This window comes from Moschus berezovskii, chromosome 27, assembly GCF_049115385.1.
Source record: "Moschus berezovskii isolate FMDL1 chromosome 27, NW_MosBer_1.0, whole genome shotgun sequence".
In the NCBI taxonomy this organism is placed as follows: domain Eukaryota; kingdom Metazoa; phylum Chordata; class Mammalia; order Artiodactyla; family Moschidae; genus Moschus; species Moschus berezovskii.
In genome coordinates, this window is record NC_142486.1 from 3513145 (window position 1) to 3532266 (window position 19122).

Genomic DNA, 19122 nt, shown 5'->3' on the forward strand with positions numbered 1-19122 from the left:
TGTCCTCCCAGCAGGCCAGTGCCATCCACTAGAACTTTCTGGAAGGAGGAGAATGTTCCACAGCTGTGCTGACCAGTGGGCGCTTGAGCTGTCACTTGTACAACTGATAAACTGAGTTCTTGATTGTAATTTTGTTGTTGTTCAGTCGCTAAGTCACGTCCAACTCTTTGCCAACCCATGGACTGCAGCATGTCGGGCTTCCCTGTCTGTGGGATTCTCCAGGTAACAATACTGCAGAGGGTTGCCATTTCCTTCTCCAGGGGATCTTTCTGGACCAGGATCAAACCCACATCTCCTGCATTGGGCAGGTGGATTCTTTACCACTGAGCCACCAGGTAAGCCCACAATTGTAATTTGTTTAAATGTAAATAGCGACCTGTGGCCCTAGGCCCCCTCGGGGACAGTGGGGCAAGACTGGAAGCCCTCTGAGGGCAGGGACAATGTCAGGATATCACTGCTGAACACCCCTTCCTCCGGAACTGTGTCAGTGCTCAAAATACAAGTTGAATGATCAATAAGGCGAAGCAGTGAATGAAGGCATCAGCCGCCGGCTGGGACCCTGAATAATCCCAGTCCCTGGGTCCCTTGGGTGACTCAAACCACCTGCCACTGGCCCCCTAGAGCTGCCCACAGCATCAGTTCCCCCCGAGGGAGATGCCTGGCCTCCAACAATGTCACCAGGGGCATGTGAGCCTCCCTCACCGCTGGGCTCCAGGAAGGCACATCGGGACGAAGGCAGTGACCTGAGGTTCTGAGCCCCTGCACTTGCCAAGACTCCCCTCCCCGCAGGACACCTGCTGGGGTGCAGTTCCCTCCAGGCAGAGGGTGCTTCTGAGAGGAGGGACGTTCTGGGCACAAGAGATGGTTTCGGTTCCTTAAGAAGGTGAAGCTCCGGTGTTCAGAGTGGCCTCACGGGGGAGCCAGCCACCTGGGAAAGCAGGGAGGAGACTCCAGGGTCAGAGCGAAGCCCAAGATCTGTACAAGAAGACAGCCATTTGGGGGCTGAACCTTGCCTTGTCTGGCCTGTTGATCTCTCAGGCTTCCCAGATGTCAAGGTCAAGTTCCAGTGTCCTCACTCATAAGGTGGATGACCTGGAGCCGGTGTACCTGGCCTCGCTGAGACTCAGTTTTCTAATCTGTAGAATGGGTATAGGAGGAAGGTGGGAGGCAATCAGCACCCTCTGGCTTAACCGGGATATCAGCCCAGCAGTAGGCCCTGGAAGGAAGGGATGGCACCTGCAGGGTCAAACGTGTGTCTCCTTTCAAAGACACCTGCTCACAAGCACCCTTCCTGCTATTACTGACGTTCCCATTTCTCAGATGGACATGTAGACAGTAACACGATTTTCCAGGGTCACATAGAAAAGACACGTGGCCCCAACCACCCTCCCATTCATCCCAGGCGTCTGTCCTCACTCAGGGCCACTGCCTGAGACGTGCACACCCACCCTCCACCTCCCCAGGTGACTCCTCGCCAGCTCACACACCCCTCCCACAAGAAGCCATCTGAAGAAACCTCCTACTCAAGAGCCATGCTACTCCCACCCCCCATCAACCAGGTTTATGGTCCTATTACTTTATTTGTTGTTGGGAAAAGGCAAAATGATGACTGCTGCATTTTTTGGTTACCTGTATTATTATTATTATTTTTTTTTAGCTTTGATGAGCTTGGATATATGGACGTGATGAATGGCCCCCATCTTCTCTGATCGACCCTGTGGTCTTCATCGCTCTCAGCCTCTGCAGTGTTTTCTTCTCGTTGCCACTGGGCGTGTACGTTCCTATTTATTCTATCTTCCCCAGTGAACAGGGCGCCTCATGAGGGTAGGAAACACAGCTGGTTTCTTCCCCACTGCAGCCCATTGTGGGGCACAAATAGTGCTTGGAAGGAGGAAAGAAGGAAGGGAGGAAGAAAAGGAGGGAGGGGGGAAGAGAGGAATGTCCAGACTGACAGCTCCTCCAGGACTGGGTCTGTGTGCAAGGCAGCAGCATACAGTAGGTGCCCAACTCTTACCTAAGGAATGAATAAGCAGTCCAAGATGGAAACTTAACTTGTAAGAGTCCAGGACTCACTACCACCCCAGAATTAGACCAGAAGAACTAAGTAGAACTGACCCGACCCGGGAGGGACTTCCCTTCTCAGCCCCTGCTTTCTGAGTCTGTCCTTGGCACCCTGCTCTTCCTCTGGACCAGGTGAAAGAGGCGGTTGGGGATGCCCTGGAGAACAGGACCCCTTCCGGATGGCACGCTCTGCACCCACCTACTGTTTCATGTGCTGACCCAGGAAAACCTGCCCGGCGAGCCCAGGACTGTGGGCTTCTGTTTGGTTTTGGAAGCCATCAGGAGGTCAGTCAGTCCCTTTCCCAGCTCAAAGATAACCACCTTGCACTCACATTTCTCCTGCTCCTCCAGACCTGGAGCTGACCACACACCCTCCAGATGCTGGGCAAAAGTACCTTCCTGAGGGTCTGCACTGTTTCTCCCCAAGACGGGAGGTGGTGGGTCGTCCTGCCCCCAGGGGCCGCAACTCCTCGTGGAATGGAGGGACCCCCAGGTTCACGGAGGGCCCCCCTCAAGGCTGCCTATCTGGATTGACTAGGGGGTCCGTTTCTGTGCCTCTGACTCCCTCTGAAGTTGGGGGGGCTCATTCCTCATAGGGGAACCTCACCCCTTTCCCTCCGTGTCAATTGCAGCTTCTAGCAGAGGGGAGGCCAGCCAGGATTGGAGAAGAGCCCCAGCCTGACCTGAGGTGCCAGGCAGACCCCGCCCTCCAGGAGTCAGGAATCAGGAGCTGGGAGGCAGGCTGTGGCCCCCATACAGGGTCTTGGGGGAACTGGGGCAACCTGCACTTGAAGTTGGGGACCCTCCAGTCCTAAAGATGGATCCAGACCTTGGCCGAGTTTCCCCAGAGCCATCTCTGCCAACCCCACAGCCCCTCACTCACAGGTTGGGGTGGGTGACCCACAGACCTATAGGAAGATCCTGTTCTGTGGGGGTCACTCCAGGTGAACGGGCAGCTGTTACCCTTGGGCTCAGCCTCAGAGCCCCTGGCCCGCCTCAGGTTCTGAAGGCCCCGCCCCCATTCCAAGAAGATAGTCACAAAGGTCCCCACCCAATCGCAGGAGGTGGGTAATGAAGACCCCAACTCTGGGGCTCCTCACTCTTCAAGCGTCTCAATATCCGAACTAGTGAAAAATGAGGATACCAGGGCCAGGCCAGGGAATTTATCTCAAAAAAATAGAAGAGGTTAGAATCCTTAACTCCTCCCACATGACCCTCCAAGAACCCCCAGGAAAAGAGGTGTCTCAGAGAGGACCCCGCTGCCCCACCTTTGTCCCCAACACCAACCAACCACAAGCTGTGTGTTTAAGGTGTGCACTTTATTGAACTGGTCTCAAGTCAGTGTACAGGAAAGCCCTGGCTGCCTCCGCACCTCAGCCCACTCCCGGGGGTGACCAAAAGCCTTCATACATCTCAAGTTGGGGGACCAAAAAAGGGGGCCATGATGGCTGACCATCCAAAATAAAACAAACAAAAAGAACAAGTATTAAGGCGAAGATTAAAAACAAAATTTTTTTGGGGTACATAATTTACACAAAAGCGATGCTATCACCTGCCCTGTGTGGACTCGGGCGAGGACTGGCCCCGTCTCCTTAGAGAGAAGCAGGGTGGCTTATTGGGAAGGCAAAGGACTTCCTGTAACAATGCATCTCACGGTATTTGGAATGACTATTTAAAAAAAAAAAATGTACAATCAAAGTCCTCAGCCACATTGTAGAACTTTGGGGATGCTCGATCCAACCGACTGCTGTCACCTTCACCGTTCCAGTTTTTAAATCCTGAGTCAAGCGCCAAAAAAAAAAAAAAAAATCAAAAAAGACAAAAAAAACCAAATAAAGCCATGCCAATCTCATCTCGTTTTCTGCGCAAGTTAGGTTTTGTCAAGAGAAAAAGGGTGTCACGCAACTAACAGTCCGCCTAGAAGCATTTGCGGTGGACGATGGAGGGACCGGACTCGTCGTATTCCTGCTTGCTGATCCACATCTGCTGGAAGGTGGACAGCGAGGCCAGGATGGAGCCGCCAATCCACACGGAGTACTTGCGCTCAGGGGGCGCGATGATCTGGAGGGAGAGAAGGGGGCAGGCAGTGAGGGCCCTGGCATCATCTCCCCGGTAGATGCGGACCCCGAGCAAGGCAGCTGCCTTGACAACCACCAGTGCCCATCTGCACCCCGTCCAGCTGTGGCCAGGCGCTCACCTTGATCTTCATCGTGCTGGGTGCCAGGGCAGTGATCTCCTTCTGCATCCTGTCCGCGATGCCGGGGTACATGGTGGTCCCGCCAGACAGCACCGTGTTGGCGTAGAGGTCCTTGCGGATGTCAACATCACACTTCATGATGGAATTGAAGGTAGTTTCGTGAATGCCGCAGGATTCCATGCCTGGGGAGAGAGAGAAGGCAGACTTAGCTTTCAGTGTGGCCACAGGGTGACCATTGTGTGGGGCGAGCAGGGCGGGCCTTCTCACTCACCCAGGAAAGAAGGCTGGAAGAGAGCCTCAGGACAGCGGAACCGCTCATTGCCGATAGTGATGACCTGCCCGTCCGGCAGCTCATAGCTCTTCTCCAGGGAGGAGCTGGAGGCCGCGGTGGCCATCTCCTGCTCGAAGTCCAGGGCGACGTAGCAGAGCTTCTCCTTGATGTCACGGACGATTTCCCGCTCGGCCGTGGTAGTGAAGCTGTAGCCACGCTCGGTGAGGATCTTCATGAGGTAGTCCGTCAGGTCCCGGCCAGCCAGGTCCAGACGCAGGATGGCGTGGGGGAGGGCGTACCCCTCGTAGATGGGCACCGTGTGGGTGACCCCGTCACCGGAGTCCATCACGATGCCAGTGGTGCGGCCAGAGGCATACAGGGACAGCACAGCCTGGATGGCCACGTACATGGCAGGGGTGTTGAAGGTTTCGAACATGATCTGTGGGGAGAGACGGGCCACGTCGTACTTGGGACGCCACAAGGGGCAGTCAGGCCAGACCGGGGACATGCAGAAAAGTGCAAGGAACACGGCTAAGTGTGCTGGGGATCCCAGGATGGGGATTCACTTCAGAATGTATTGTGCACCTACTGAATACACACTCCAAGGCCGCTTGGCAGCAGCCTCAGTTGGCTTTTGTCACACAAGCCAGGGTTAGTACCTACACCCACAGCACTTTATGCTCTCAACACCTAGTCAGAAAGGCAAACACCAGAAAAAGATTCCATCTGGGGAAAAGCAAATAGAACCTGCAGAGTTCCAAAGGAGACTCAGCTCAGAGAAGAAAGTCCTAGGAAAATGGCAGAAGAGAGAATAAGTGAGAAAGGGCACGGCAAAGAAGGGCAAGAAAGGACGAGCGCTGAGGCAAGGCCAGGCAGCCCACTGACCTGGGTCATCTTCTCACGGTTGGCCTTGGGGTTCAGGGGGGCCTCGGTCAGCAGCACGGGGTGCTCCTCAGGGGCAACACGCAGCTCGTTGTAGAAGGTGTGATGCCAGATTTTCTCCATGTCGTCCCAGTTGGTAACGATGCCGTGCTCGATGGGGTACTTGAGGGTCAGGATGCCTCTCTTGCTCTGAGCCTCATCCCCCACGTAGGAGTCCTTCTGGCCCATGCCCACCATCACACCCTGCGGAGAGAGGAGCGAGGAGGCGCCTTCAGCTTTGGCCAACTCCCACCGGACCCCCGCCCCGACCCAGAAAGCCAAAAAGGCCTCCTCCCATCCTCCTCCCCGCCAGCTCCGACGAGCGCAGGACCCACCCACCAAGCCAGACTTCCAGGCTGGCGCTATACCTGGTGCCGGGGGCGCCCCACGATGGAGGGAAAGACGGCCCGGGGAGCATCGTCGCCCGCGAAGCCGGCCTTGCACATGCCGGAGCCATTGTCGACCACGAGCGCAGCAATATCATCATCCATGGCGAACTGCGGGGGCAACCGGGGGGTGAGCCGGGGTGCCGGGCGCGGCCGCCCCCGCCCTACCCACTTCCGGCGCAGCGCGCCTTCGAGCCGCTAGGGGGCGCCGGCGCGCGCGCCCAGATTAGGGACAAAGGAAGCCGGCCGGCCGCGTTATTACCATAAAAGGCAAACGCGGGTTGGAGGCGGCCCCCGAGGCGCGCGGCAGGAAGCCAGGCCTCCGCCCCCTCCCCACCTGGCGCCAGGCCCGCCCCGCCCCGCCAGCACCACCCAGCCGGCGCGCGGCGGCGGCCCCGCCCGCCAGGCGGTCGGCGGCGCGGGGAGAACGTGCGCGCAGGCGCTCTCGCGCCGCGGCGGCCCCGCCCCTTCCGGCCGGCCGCCCCGCCCTCGCTTCCCGAGCCTAGCGCGCACGCGCACGCGCAGGAGCGCCCCCAGCCCCCACCCCGCCGGGCCGCGCCGCCGCGCCCGCCCTCCCTCCCCGCCGCCGCCCCGGGACCAGCACGGCCGCCCGCTCGCGGACGGAGATCCAGGGCGTCCCCAGTCGCGATGGAGCGCGCCTTGAGCGCAGCTCCGGCCCCGAGCGAGAGGAGCGCAGGAGCCCGCTCTCTGCAGCCCGGCGGCCGTCCACGGGGGCCAGGGAGCTGGGGGACCCTCCTGCCCGGAGGAGGCGCCGGCCCCCCGGCGCAGCAGCGGCCCGGCCGGCGCGGGGGCCTCTTACCTGGTTGCGGTGTCGACCGGCGGCGAAGGCGGAGCGGCGAAGGCGAGAGGCCTGTGCTGGCGGGGCGGACGCGGTCTCGGCGGTGGCTGCGCCTCGCGCCGCCGGGTTATATAGGGCGCCGCCGCGGCCGCTCGAGCCATAAAAGGCAACTTTCGAAACGGCGGGCGCTGATTGGCCCCGCGCCGCTCACTCACCGGCCTCGCCGCACAGTGCAGCATTTTTTTTTTTTACCCCCCTCTCCTCTCCTTTTGCAAAAAAAAGAAAGAGATGGACTGGGAGAGAGCGAGAGCGAGATTGAGGAAGACGAGGGAGAGAGTTTTGGCGTTGGCCGCCCTGGGGTGCTGGGCGGCCCACGGGCGGGGGTTGCGAGCCCGGGCCGCCGCCCCACCGAGCAGCTGCCCCGGGTCCGGCCCCGCGTGGCCAGGCCCGCACCCAGCCTGCCTGTGTCTCTGCGGGACCCCCCCCCCAGCCCCCCGACCTCAGGCACCTCCGGGTGTGGATGCCCCAGGGCAGTGAGCGCCCTGGTGGGCAAGGGTCAGCACGGATGTCAGAGTCCCTGGTCGCTGTGGGTGCATGCTTAGGGAACAGATGTGGGGGGAAGGGGTGGGCAGAGAACCCCCCACCCTTACCAACATTAGGTCAACTGTCCAGAAAGCCTGGGTTACAGGAAGGTCTCTGACTGGGAGTGCTCCGCTTGCTAAGTGGGTGTTCTCAGTGTGCTAAGGGGGCCATTACTACTCGGACCTGGGGCTCAGAGCTGTGTTGACACCGGAGACTCGGGACTTGTGGCTATTTAGCAGGGGCTTCAGGACCCCGGTTCCCAGGGACAGGGCAGCCCTCCCCCCACCCACCCACCCAGGGACCAACAGCTGGCCAAGCCTTCCCTGCTGCAGGACTGGACAGGGGTGGGATCTGTAGAATGGAGGAACAGTTTCCATGGAGCTGGGCTGCCTCTGAGAACTGCCTGGTCACACCCAGCCAAGGCCAACCCTGGGCCGTTAACCCGGGCAGCTGCCAAGCTCTACTGGGTGCAGGCAGGCCGGGCCATTCAGCACAGCCCTGGGGCCCGGGCCCCATCGTCCATCGTCTGCGTGTCACGTGCAGCTGAATTGCCCTGGACCATCTGGAGGCCGCCAAGCACTGGGGAAGGACACTCAGCGTGCCAGCGAGGAGTGAGCGAGCTGGGGCGGCAGTGACAGTCCCTGAAGACCAGCTGCCCTCAGCCAAGACCAGCACACCTACGCCTGCCCTGGGCCTCCCTCCAAACACTGGGCCAGACCTGGGTGCCCCGCAGTGTTCTGGGTGGTTCCCTGATCTGAACCCCAGCCAGTCTAGCAGGGAGAGCTTGCCCCCTCCCTGCAGAGGGTGGACAGTGGTGGTCAGCGTTAGGCAGAGACACCCAAGAGGCCGTAGAATCCCAGAGGGGCGCCTGGCCCAGCCTGGGGGAACACACAGCTTCTCAGAGGTGGTGACACGCTGAGTTCTCACGCAGAGGAAAGGGTGGTCCGGGTGGGGGCCCTGCCTGTCCCCAGGGGTCTGTCTGCAGGCGCCCCAGGCCTGCCGAGGGCTTTGCTACACACAGTAGGTGCTCACTGAGCGCGTGCTGAAACCAGCGAAAGATTAGTCCATATATGGACGTGGAATCTGGCCAGGGAAGAGGCAGCTTGGTCCAGCCCACTGCAGGCCAGTGGCTGGGCCTTTGAAGGTTGCCGAGGCCACAAACAGGTAGGAAGAGTGACCGGCTCTCACCACACAGCAGAGCCCCGGGGGCTTAGAGCTGCAGGCTGGCATTCCCAGGGAACTGCTCTCGACAGCTCCCCCAGCACCACCCCAGGCCTGGGTGAATGTTTCCAATCTGTCCACTCCCTGCCTCCCAGGGACCAGTCTGCCCTGCCCCTGGCCTTGTGTCTCAGTTACGGGCATCTGGCCAGCCACCCTGGGACCTGCCAGCCCTGTGATTCAGGAGCTGTGGTGGGGATCAGGGAAGGTGGGGAGTGAAGCCTCTTTGCTGCCTGTTGACAAAGGCTGTTCACTGAGCCTGGTGGGGTGCCGGACAGACTGGAATCGGGGCCATGGGGCAATGCGTGGGAGACTCGGGTGGCCCCTGGCAGCTCTGTGGGCTGGAGATCAAGGCCAGTCCCTGAGATGCAGGGCCTGGGCTGCCATCGCTCCTGTTCTCGAGGGGGCCCCACCCACCCACTGCGGGCTGGAGTACTCCTGGCCGCCTCTGTCTGCAGCAGCCTGGTGGTCTCTTATGCATCCTTCAAGGCCCATCCCAGAAGGCCCCTCCCTTGAGGGAGTCCTTTGGGATATGCAGCATACACCTCTGTCCCACCAAAGACCACTGCACAGGGCTGACAGAGGCGAATCCTTCCAGGTCTCTGTCCGGCGTCCACCTTCTCCCACCGAACCCACCCCTACCAGGGCTCTGGTCTCAGTGCATTAGTGACCCCCTCTGGGTGTCCTTAGCCTTGAGAAAGGACCCTGGGAAGATGGAGGGTTGGGGGGGCAGTTGGGTCGCCAGCCTGGGGGGCGGGGAGGAGCTGAAGAGAGAAAGGCAGCAGGAGGGAAAGAGGAAGTGGAGCGGCCGGAGGAAGAGGGAGGAGGCTCGCAGGAGGGGAAGTGAGCAGGTTCGCCACTCGCTCGCGGGAACTTTGCCCTTGCAGGGAGTTTTCCGAGCTGTCACTGGGGCAGGCCAGCACCCAGCCCCCGGGGCCCTTAGGCGGCTCAGCCAATGGGGACGGCACTTGCGTTTCTGGTGCTATTTTTTTTTCTTCTTCTTTCCCTCTTGCGGTTCCCCTCCCCGAGAGGCCTCCAGGCCAGTGGACCTTTACAGCCCATACCAGAGGACCACTCCCCGCCTTCCTCCAGAGCCAGCCCCCACACTGCCGCCCTGCCCTGGGGGACCCCAGGCTCCATGTTTCAGAGGGAGAAACTGCAGGAGACAGAGGGGAGGAGAACTCTCAGACTGTTGGCTCCTGGAGGGTGGTGACCCTGTGCACCATGGGTTCCCCAGACTGGTGAACCAGGGGCAACATTCCAGCAAGCACAGCCCTTGTTACGGATGAGGATGAGGCGACTGAGGCCCAGAGTCTAGTGTGAAGGGCTGTAGGTGTAGGGCCTGCAGGCCACTCACTGCCCCTCCCTGGGTAACAATGTCCCCAGGGACAGGGATCAAAGGCTGCTCCACAGTGTGAATTCCTGGGTCCCAACCCCCTCCTCAGCGCTTATCTCCCAAGACCTGGAGAAAACAGACAGTGGGTCCTCGGCCCCCAAGCCTGCTCTTTCCCTGCCACATCTCCTGCTCCCGGGATGGTCTCGAGAGGCGATTCTGGACCTCGGGTTTCTGAGGTCCTGGAAGGGCCTGGGCTTAAGGTTCCTTTTGTCTCCTGCCCAACTTTTTCCCTCAACCTTCAGGGCTAGCTCTTAGGCTGCCTGCCCCCTCCAGGAAGCCTCCCGTGACTGCCTCCCTCCTCTGCCATAACAGCAGAAGCTCTCCTGCTCAAGAGAGGGGAAGTGACCCAGTCAGGATTCCACAGCAAGAGCACAGACAGGTGTACAGCCTCCTGGATCACGCCACTCCTGAATCCCGCACACTGGCACCAACCAGCCAGGCGTGTTTCCAGGGACAAACAGCCCCAGACAACACCCCGAATAAAGCAGGTGTGATCCCTGAGGCAGGTCTCACAAAAGATGAGCAGTGTTGATGCCCCAGATGGAAGGAGAGAGGCAAGTCCCTCGGAGGAGGTGCCCAGCCGGCCAAAGGGGAGCCTGGGGGCGGGAGGGCTGGGTTGAGCCCTGTGCTCTTGGGCCTCAGCCAGGCCTTGGTCCCCACCCCGGCCAGGCCTCTAGCCAGAGTCTCTCCCAGGGCCGGTGCCGGGCGGCCTCCAGCGCCTCAGCCCGCTCTGGGCCTCCCCACCTCCCTGACGCTCGTCTACCCAAGGGGGATCCCTGCCCCGGAGAAACCGGGAACTTCTGACCCTCCTTGGGAGTGTTGTTAAAAAATCCTTCAAAACCACCCTCTCTCTTCCTGTCCCCCAGAGCAACCAGAGAACAGCCGCCCTCCTGGGAAGTTCCCAGCCTGGCTTATTTGGTTGAATTTTTTCAGAAACAGGAGGTTCCGTTGGCCTTCCCCCCTACACACAGGCAGCTGAGCCCCTACTGATCCCTTGGCCCTTCTGCCGGGAGGCCCAGTTGCCCCCCTCCCCAAGAAGCGGAGGTGAGACGAGGAGCCCCTGAGGGGGTCTGACAGCTGTCCCAGGCAGATCGGGGTCATCCTGGTCTCAGGTGCCCTCCCCGGGTGGTGTGGAGGCCTTTGAGGACCTGGCTCCACGTCCGCCCACCGGGAGTGGCTGGTGACCTGCCCCCGGTCACCTGAGTCAGTGCCCGGCAGCCTGGCGTCCCCTGGTTTTCCAGCCAGCGGCCTGAGAAGCCAGACGACCAGGTTGAACCAAGTGGGGTGGGGTCAGCAGCAACTTCAGGGCCAAGCGGGGTCCTTGGGCCTCAGGACCCAAAGTGTGGGCAGACTTGCCCAGGGGAAAGGCACAGACAGGAGGCCACAAGGGCCCCCTGCTCCTGGGGCCCCTGACCCTGGGCTGCAGAAAGAGGCTGGGGGTGGGGGGCTTCTGGCCCCAGGGGACTAGGGGCAGTCAGTGACCTGAACTGACGTGGGAGCTCAGGTCCCGGGCACCCAGCGACATGGTCAATGTTGGGGGCTCAGCCCCTCCCTGGCTGGGTGGCCTGTTCTCCACTGGGGGAGCGGAGGTAGGAGGGGATGTCCCCCCAGGCTGGAGGGGCCCGAGGAAGTGAAAGGGGAACAGGAAGGGGGACAGGAGCCGTTGGGAAAGTGCAGGCGGGAAGGGCAGGGGTGACTCACGAGCCACAGGCTCACCCACCTTGGGGTGCAGGCCGGCCCCGGCATCCACAGGGGGACAGGGCTGCAGAGGGCCTGCAGCCGGCAGAGGCAAGCCCTGCCTGGGCGCACATAGAAAGCTCAACGCACCCCTGCCGGCCAAACTGGAATCTCCCCATTTCTCAGAGGAGCAAACTGAGGCCAGTGAGAGAGGAGAGTCCATCACCAGAAGGTCCTGGCACACAGGACTCCGGGGCCAGGCTCCAAGGGGCCCCGTTCATCCGGGGGCCTCCGGACAGTTGCTGATCCCTGTGTTCCAGGAGGGCAAACCGAGGCCCAGAGTGACCAGTGGGCAGCGCCTCTCATCACTGGGGCGTGGGGTGCCCTCCTCAGCTGGCGCCGGCTCCTCCAGGCTTGGGGCCCATCCAGGTGGAAACCTGATCAGCTGGGCCACGCCACTGGGTAACCAGGCCCTCCTCAGCCAGAAATCTCAGCTGCCGGCTGGGCTGGTCAGGAACGCGAGCTTCCTGTGATACGGGGGACCACCCCTCCCTGGCCTGCCCTGTCCACTGAGGGACACGGTCTGTCTGGATCCGATGAGACTGATTCTGTGTGAGCCCGCAGCAGGCCCACATCTCAGACCTGGGTTTGATGGGCCAGGCGGGGAAGGGGCTTCCCCTGGCACAGTGGCCTCTGTTGGCCTCTGGGGCAGCAAGCAGGGCTCCCTCCGACCCAGAGGCCCTGCTCCCTCCACTTCCCAGGCCCCCAGGGAATAATCTGGCTGAGTCACCTGAGCCGTGGAGACCGGCAGCACTGGGGCACACAGCTGTGACCAGGTAGTGGCCAGGCTGGGGGGTCAGCCTGGACCCAGGTAGGATGCAGCAGTAAACCCGCTGTGCCCAGGGCCAGGGGGCTACGCGCCGTGCCCTCTTAGTCAAGCAGAGTGAAGGGAGCCCCAGAGCAGGTGGGTACCCCCGGAAAGAGTGGGCACCCTCCCCCTGCCCCGCCGCCCGCACTGTGAGGCCCCGAAGGAGCGGGCCGTGTCTTTTGGAGACCCTGGTCTCTCTTCTGATTCAATTTCAGGCGCTCTATTGAGTGGCTCTCGGTTCCGTCGCTCACCCTGGATGTCCTTGGAAAGGGACTCGGCACCTCTGAGCCTAGCAGGGTCAGCAAGACCCAGTGCAGACAGCGCCATCCGGGTGGGCTTTCTGGACCTTTCAGGGGCTTGTCACAGACAGTCTGGAAGCCAACCGTCACCTGCTTACTTACCAAAGGGGAAACCAAGGCCCTGAGATGGGCAGAGGCTCACCCATCGTCACACAGCGCTTGGTGCAAGCCAGAGGAGCCCAGGTCTGGAGGGCTGGGGCTTTGCATTCTGTGTGCCTGCAGGATGACAAGGAGGAGGACCAGCTTTCTGTTGGCAGAGCCAGGCTGGTCTGTCCAGGATGCATGCAGGGCCCTGCACCCCTCGGCCAAGGTGGCTCTAAACAGCCTGAGCAGGCCGATCTGCTGGGACAACCCTGGGCCACGTGGCGCCTGCCCCTTCAGGTGGACACGCACACCAGCCTGGCAGCCCTGGTCTGGCTGGACCCAGCCCTGCGGGACTGACGGCCTCGTCCCTCATCCGTCCCTTGGTCAGCTGCCTCCGGGGCCCTTGTGGGGCCTGGCTCAGGGGCCTCCTGCTGGCCCCACGTTGCTCCCTCTCTGCGGATGTGGGGACCCTGGAGGGCAGGGCCCACACTGGGCCATCCTGGTTCTTGGACACACAGGTCAGGGGACGGCGGGAGGGGGTGGGAAGTTATGTGTCCAGCCCTGCAACCTCCCCTCCTGGGGACACAGCTGAGCTGTGTTGGTGGCCTTGGCCTTGGCCACCTCGCTTCGCTACATTGCAGAGCTGCGGGAGGGGACAGGAGTGCGACAGACACGCCAGAGCTGGGCCTTGCTCAGAGTGGCCGTGGCTGGCCACTTGGGCCGGGCACACTGCTTGACTGGCCACATACCGCACTGTGTCCTGGGTCTGCCGGGGGGCTGCAGGAAAGGCGGGGGCTCCAACAGGGGCCTCGTCCACGCGTGCGCAGTGGTGTGTCTCTCCCTGGTCTGCGGGCATCCAGTCTGGCAGGGGTGGGAGGTGGGGACAACCTCGCTCTTCTTCATCTCCCACTGATTATTCTTCCACCAGAGAATACTGGCTGGCCTTTGGGCAAGAAAGAGAGGGGAAAGGCAGGGAGGGGAATGAGAAACAGACCAGGAGGGGCATTTTATTTATTTATTTATCATTACTATTGGCTGCACCGCACAATTTGCGGGAGCCTCCAAAATCACTGCAGATGCTGATTGCAGCCAGGACATTACAAGACGCTTACTCCTTGGAAGGAAAGTTATGACCAACCTAGATAGCATATTAAAAAGCAGAGACATTACTTTGCCAACAAAGGTCCGTCTAGTCAAGGCTATGGTTTTTCCCGTGTTCATGTATGGATGTGAGAGTTGGACTGTGAAGAAAGCTGATCGCTGAAGAATTGATGCTTTTGAACTGTGGTGTTGGAGAAGACTCTTGAGAGTCCCTTGAACTGCAAAGAGATCCAACCAGTCCATTCTAAAGGAGATCAATCCTGGGTGTTCATTGGAAGGACTGATGCTAAAGCTAAAACTCCAATACTTTGGCCACCTCATGCGAAGAGTTGACTCACTGGAAAAGACTCTGATGCTAGGAAGGATTGGGGGTGGGAGGAGACAGGGACGACAGAGAATGAGATGGCTGGATGGCATCACCGACTCGATGGACATGAGTTTGAGTGAACTCCGGGAGTTGGTGATGGACAGGGAGGCCTGGCGTGCTGTGATTCATGGGATCGCAAAGAGTCAGACACGACTGAGTGAATGAACTGAACTGAACTGAACTGAACTGAACTGAAGGCAATGGCAAGCCACTCCAGTACTCTTGCCTGGAAAATCCCATGGACGGAGGAGCCTGGTGGGCTGCCGTCTATGGGGTCACACAGAGTCGGGCACGACTGAAGTGACTTAGCAGCAGCAGCAGCAGCAAGTTCCCCAACCAGGGATCAAACCCGTGCGCCCTTTAATGGAGGCGAGAGTCTTGATCACTGGACTGCCAAGGAAGGCCCTGAAGAGGCTTTTTATTCCTGTTTTTTTTTGGCTGGACTGGGTCTTCTGTACTGTGCACAAGTTTTTCGCTGGTTGTGGCGAGCGGGGGCTACTCTGGTCGAGGAGTCGGGGCTTCTCATTACGGTGGCTCCTCCTGTCGTGGAGCTCAGGCTCCAGGGTATACGGGCTTCAGAAGTTGGGACTCGAGGACTTGGTCGTTTGGCTCCTCGGCCCTAGAGCACAGGCTCAGTAGTCACGGCGCATGGGCTTAGTTGTTCCAAGGCAAGTGGGATCTTCCTGGATCGGGGATCGAACCCACGTGTCCTGCCTTGGCAAGCAGTTCCGTTACCACTCAGCCACCAGGGAAGCCCCTGAAGGGGCATTTTAAACAAAAGTCCACCCAAATCTCCACATCACCAGGAAAGATAAGAAGAGACTTGACATCACGGGTCATCCGGGAAATGCAAATGCAAACCACAGTGAGCTCTCACTTCACATGCAAGAAGGGATGCTCTCTGATCCGTTTTTGTAGAGTTTAAAGACGGGGAGCCAGTCTATGTGCAGAAGACAGGACAGCGGTGCCCTATGCGGAGGACCACTAGAAAGGGCGTGATGGACGCTTCTGGAACCTAGGCCTGTCTGTCGATCTGGGTGCTGGGAACCTGTGAGTGTTAAGCTTGTGGCAATTCAAGGAGCTGCACATTGACAATGCTAGTTTGGGAGTGTGGCTCACCCCACCCTCATGCCCCTCCAGCCTTACTCTATGTTCCCAGACACTCTGCCCTCTAATCCTTAGAACGCCAAACTTCTATCTGCCTCAGGGCCTTTGCCCTTGCTCTGTCTGTAACGGACTCTGATCCACACACGCATCCTTTCTGCTTCTTTAAGTTCTGCTTCTCCTTTAGGGTTTGGTGTACACATCACCTCTTCCAGGAAGCCCCCCTGGATTCCCAGACAAGGGCAAGGTTCTCGTGGCCCCTGCACTTCTTCCTCAGGCTCATCACAGCCAATTACTGGATGTAACTGTGTGATCATGCTCTCTTCCTCCATGCTCCACTGGCAGAGACCATGTCTGTTTTGATCACTGTAGGGTCCCCCTCTCAGGGTGTAAGTGCAGTTTTGAGCTTCTGTCTTCAGACGGAAGGAAGGAGGAGAGGAAGGGAGGGGAAGATGAATGGATCCAGTTCTCCGCAGCGGGGACAGAGGTTACAGGAGTCGATGTGCTGTCTCTCCAAGGTGTGAGCGCTCTGTCCCAGGAGGGTGTGTACACAGCCCTGGCAGGGATAATGTCCTAGGACTGCCAAAGCTGATGAGGAGTAGGCCTGAGGAGGAAGGGGTTGGGCCAGCTCGGGGCTCACACCTTCCAGCGGATGTTGACGGGGAATATAGGAGGGTAGGTGTCACAGGAAGTCCTTGGGTCTCTGGGCTGCAGCTGAGTCACCTGGTGTTTGATAGCACTCATGGATCGGGCTTGAACGTTGTTCTCCAGGGGTCCCTGGGGAAAACAACTGTCTGATATCCTGTGAGGCGCAGAAATGGAGGAGGAGCATCCCAGTCCGAGGATCAAGCAAGGCTTTCTATAGGATGGGGCTTTGGGGGCTGGACTTTGACATGTGAACAGGAGTTCACAAAAGAGCCAACTGAACTGACAGAAGGGTATGTTGGGAGAACTGCAAACATTTGATGTGGCTGGGCCCTTTGGAGTCCATAGAAACCTCAGTACGGAGGTCAGGGCTCAACAGCATTTCTTCTCTGGTCAGCTCTCAGCAGACTACATGGACAGCCCAACTGGGAAAGACCCCAACTGGGCAAGCAGGGTTGGGGTGGGCGAGGGCTTGGGGGAGCCCTCTTAGCACAGCTCAGAGGGGGCTGTGTGTCCTTACCCCTTGAAAGGAATGTGCTGGGCCTTGAATTCAGGTCCATGTGTACAGGTGGGGAGATTGAGGTAGGCAGAGTCTGAGCGAGGCTCGCAGAGCTGGGTTAAGCTCAGGTTCTAGAGCCCATAGGAGCAAGAGACAGGCCCTCTTGGGAGTTGGACACAAGCTTACCAGGCCAGCCTCTGGTGCTCAGCGCTGGGGGTCCTGTGACACCCATCAAAGAACCAGCTGGAGACTAGGGACAAGAACTCTGCAGCAGGCGGCAGCTGCAGGGCCTCTGGGTTTTCCTCCCCCAGCGCGGCCAGGCACCCCTTCCTCTCCTCATCAGTCTCCACCTTGGCCCAGAGAAGGAAACAAGCTGCAGGGTCACAGAGCAAGAATGTCTCCTTGGAATTCAGCCAGGAGGTGGAAAGTGCTTCCTAGGCCTGGAGATTAGCTGGCGCCCAGGATGCCTGGGGCGGGTGTGTTCTCAGAGGACTGGGGCATAAACTCAGGAGCTGAGACTTTGTCAGCAACGGTAATGGGGAGCCATAGAGGGTGTGGGAGCAGGAGAGGGGTAGGGCCACGTCCAATGTTTCGGCAGCTGGCTCTACATTGTGAAAGGGCCCAGGAGGTTCCAAAGCAAACTGTAGCCTCAGATGTCAGATTTCTCTCTGCTTCTAGCCAAATAGAAGTTCGTGTTAGAAATAGTAGGGCTACACAAATACTGATAATAATAGTCATGAGAATGATTACTTGTCTGTGATACGCTCACTTTTCTGATGTTCTATAATTTGTCTCTGTCCCCATGGCAATGCCACGAGGCAGGAAGGGGCATACCTGTCATCTCTGTGATTCTGGGCAAGTCCCTTTACCTGGAAAGGGCCTCAGTTTTCTCACCTGTGAAATAGGGGTGAAAACTGTGTGGGACTGCTGGAAGGATGAAATCAGAGTGTGAGTCAAGCGGTCAAAAAGCATGGAGTGGCTGGGCTGTGGTCACTTCTGCTCTTTTTCCCAGGAAAGAATTGGGGACCAGTGGCCCCTCTGTGGTGCCTGCCCACAGTTGGTTTAGGAGGAGCGGGTTGGGGGTGTAGGGAGGAGGAGAAAGGTGGTCATGGATCAACTGATAAGCTAAGCTTCCTGCCTCTGCCCTAGCCCATTCCCAGGGTCCCTGTGAACAGAGCGCAAAGGGCCAAGGGCAGGGGCTGGAATCCGTCCTCTCCCTGTCATCAGGGGCACTTGTGGGCCTATCTAGACTTAATCATGACAGTGACCTTTCCCCAGGGTGTACTGGGTGTGGTGCCAGCCTTCCAACTCAGGAATCTGCAAGTCTACATGTGTTACCCCCCACCTGTCCCCACCCTCCACGGAACTGTCACCTCAGGCCTGGGGTTGGGGGCAGGTATCTGTTACAGGCCTGGAGACCTTAGCAGCCCCCACACCTAGGAAGGACGGGGCCAGGTCTTGCTGACCCGGGGGGAGGGAGGGGGCTGTGTGAGTGTCACAGGGTGTTCGCAGATGGGCTGGACCAGAGTCCTCGGGCCCTGCCACACCCCCTCTCTGTCACTCAGCTCCTTAGGCCTGTGAAGTCCCTTCAAGGCCGGGGGATCTCAGAGGGGAAAATGACATGGCACTCCTGAGGACTCTCTTTGGGCATACCCAGGCCAGCACTCCAAGACCCTCCGGTCTGGGTTCCCCTGGCCACAGGGCACATGAGCAGAGCCTCGGAACCACCCCGAGCCACGCCCTGCTCTGTCTTGGCCTCAGTGTGTCCATCTGCAAAATGGAGCCCAATGGCCTGGGACCAGCCTCCCAGGGTCCCAGCTGGACCCTGGACCACACGGATCAAGCGGAATGCTGGGTTCTCAGAACTCTATAGCCCATCCTGGCCCTCCTCCCGCAAAGCGGCCCGGGCTGGGGGTGAAGGCCTTCGAAGGTAGAGGAGAGCTTTCTCTGTTGGGAGTCTGGGCGGGGACACTGAGCTGCGGGACAGAGGCCCTGACTCTCCCAAGTCAGGGGAAGGGGGGGTGTCTAAGTCAAATCAGAGGGTGGAGGGTCCACCCGGATACCCCAGGTAAGCCGTTGTCTGGGGTCCCAAGGTGAGCGTTCTCAAGCCCATCCCCCGGGAGGCTGGAGCTGGGGTGGGCCGGCTACGCAGCCGGGGCACAGCCCCGCCTCCCCGGGCTCGGCGCTCGCGGCTCGGGTGGGGAGGTCATTATCTGGCGCTCCCAGGCCCGCGCGGCTCACGTGGCCGCGGCTCAGAGCCTCCCGGGTCCCAGGGACGCTCAGCTCGCGAGGAGATAAGCCCCGGCGCCCCCAGTGCGTGTCCGGCGCGGGCCGGCCGGGGCCGCAGGCCCCCACCCCGCCCCTCGGGCCGGCCCGGCCCACTTGGCCCAGCTTCCTCTCCATAAAAGGCGAGGTTTGGGAGCGCCCGGGGAGGGGGTGCCGGCCCCACAGGCCCGGCCGGAGAGGGTGGCCGGAGCTGCCCACCCCCTGGCCGCTCCCCGCAGAGAGCCGCCGCGGGCCTGGGGGGCTCAGCGCCCGAATTTTCTAAATCGCTGCCTCTCTCTTCCCAGACTGCCACCCCGAGCGGGCTCCTCGCTCCAAACCCGGCCCCCTGGCGTCCCTCCGTTGTGCTTGTGAACACGGGGAG

The 19122-nt window shown here is 60.0% G+C and overlaps 1 protein-coding gene across 1 annotated transcript; it reads right to left on the minus strand.

Moving 5' to 3' along the window:
- Positions 1 to 3361: 3361 nt before the first annotated feature.
- On the minus strand, positions 3362 to 6808 carry ACTB (actin beta). Its single transcript, XM_055410376.2, has 6 exons — positions 6657 to 6808; positions 5819 to 5947; positions 5415 to 5654; positions 4530 to 4968; positions 4259 to 4440; positions 3362 to 4122 (listed from the first exon to the last, which is right to left on the minus strand). The coding sequence occupies exons 2-6, from the start codon at positions 5939 to 5941 to the stop codon at positions 3979 to 3981; spliced, it is 1128 nt and encodes a 375-aa protein (XP_055266351.1). The 5' UTR covers positions 5942 to 5947; positions 6657 to 6808; the 3' UTR covers positions 3362 to 3978.
- Between the last annotated feature and the right edge of the window lie 12314 nt (positions 6809 to 19122).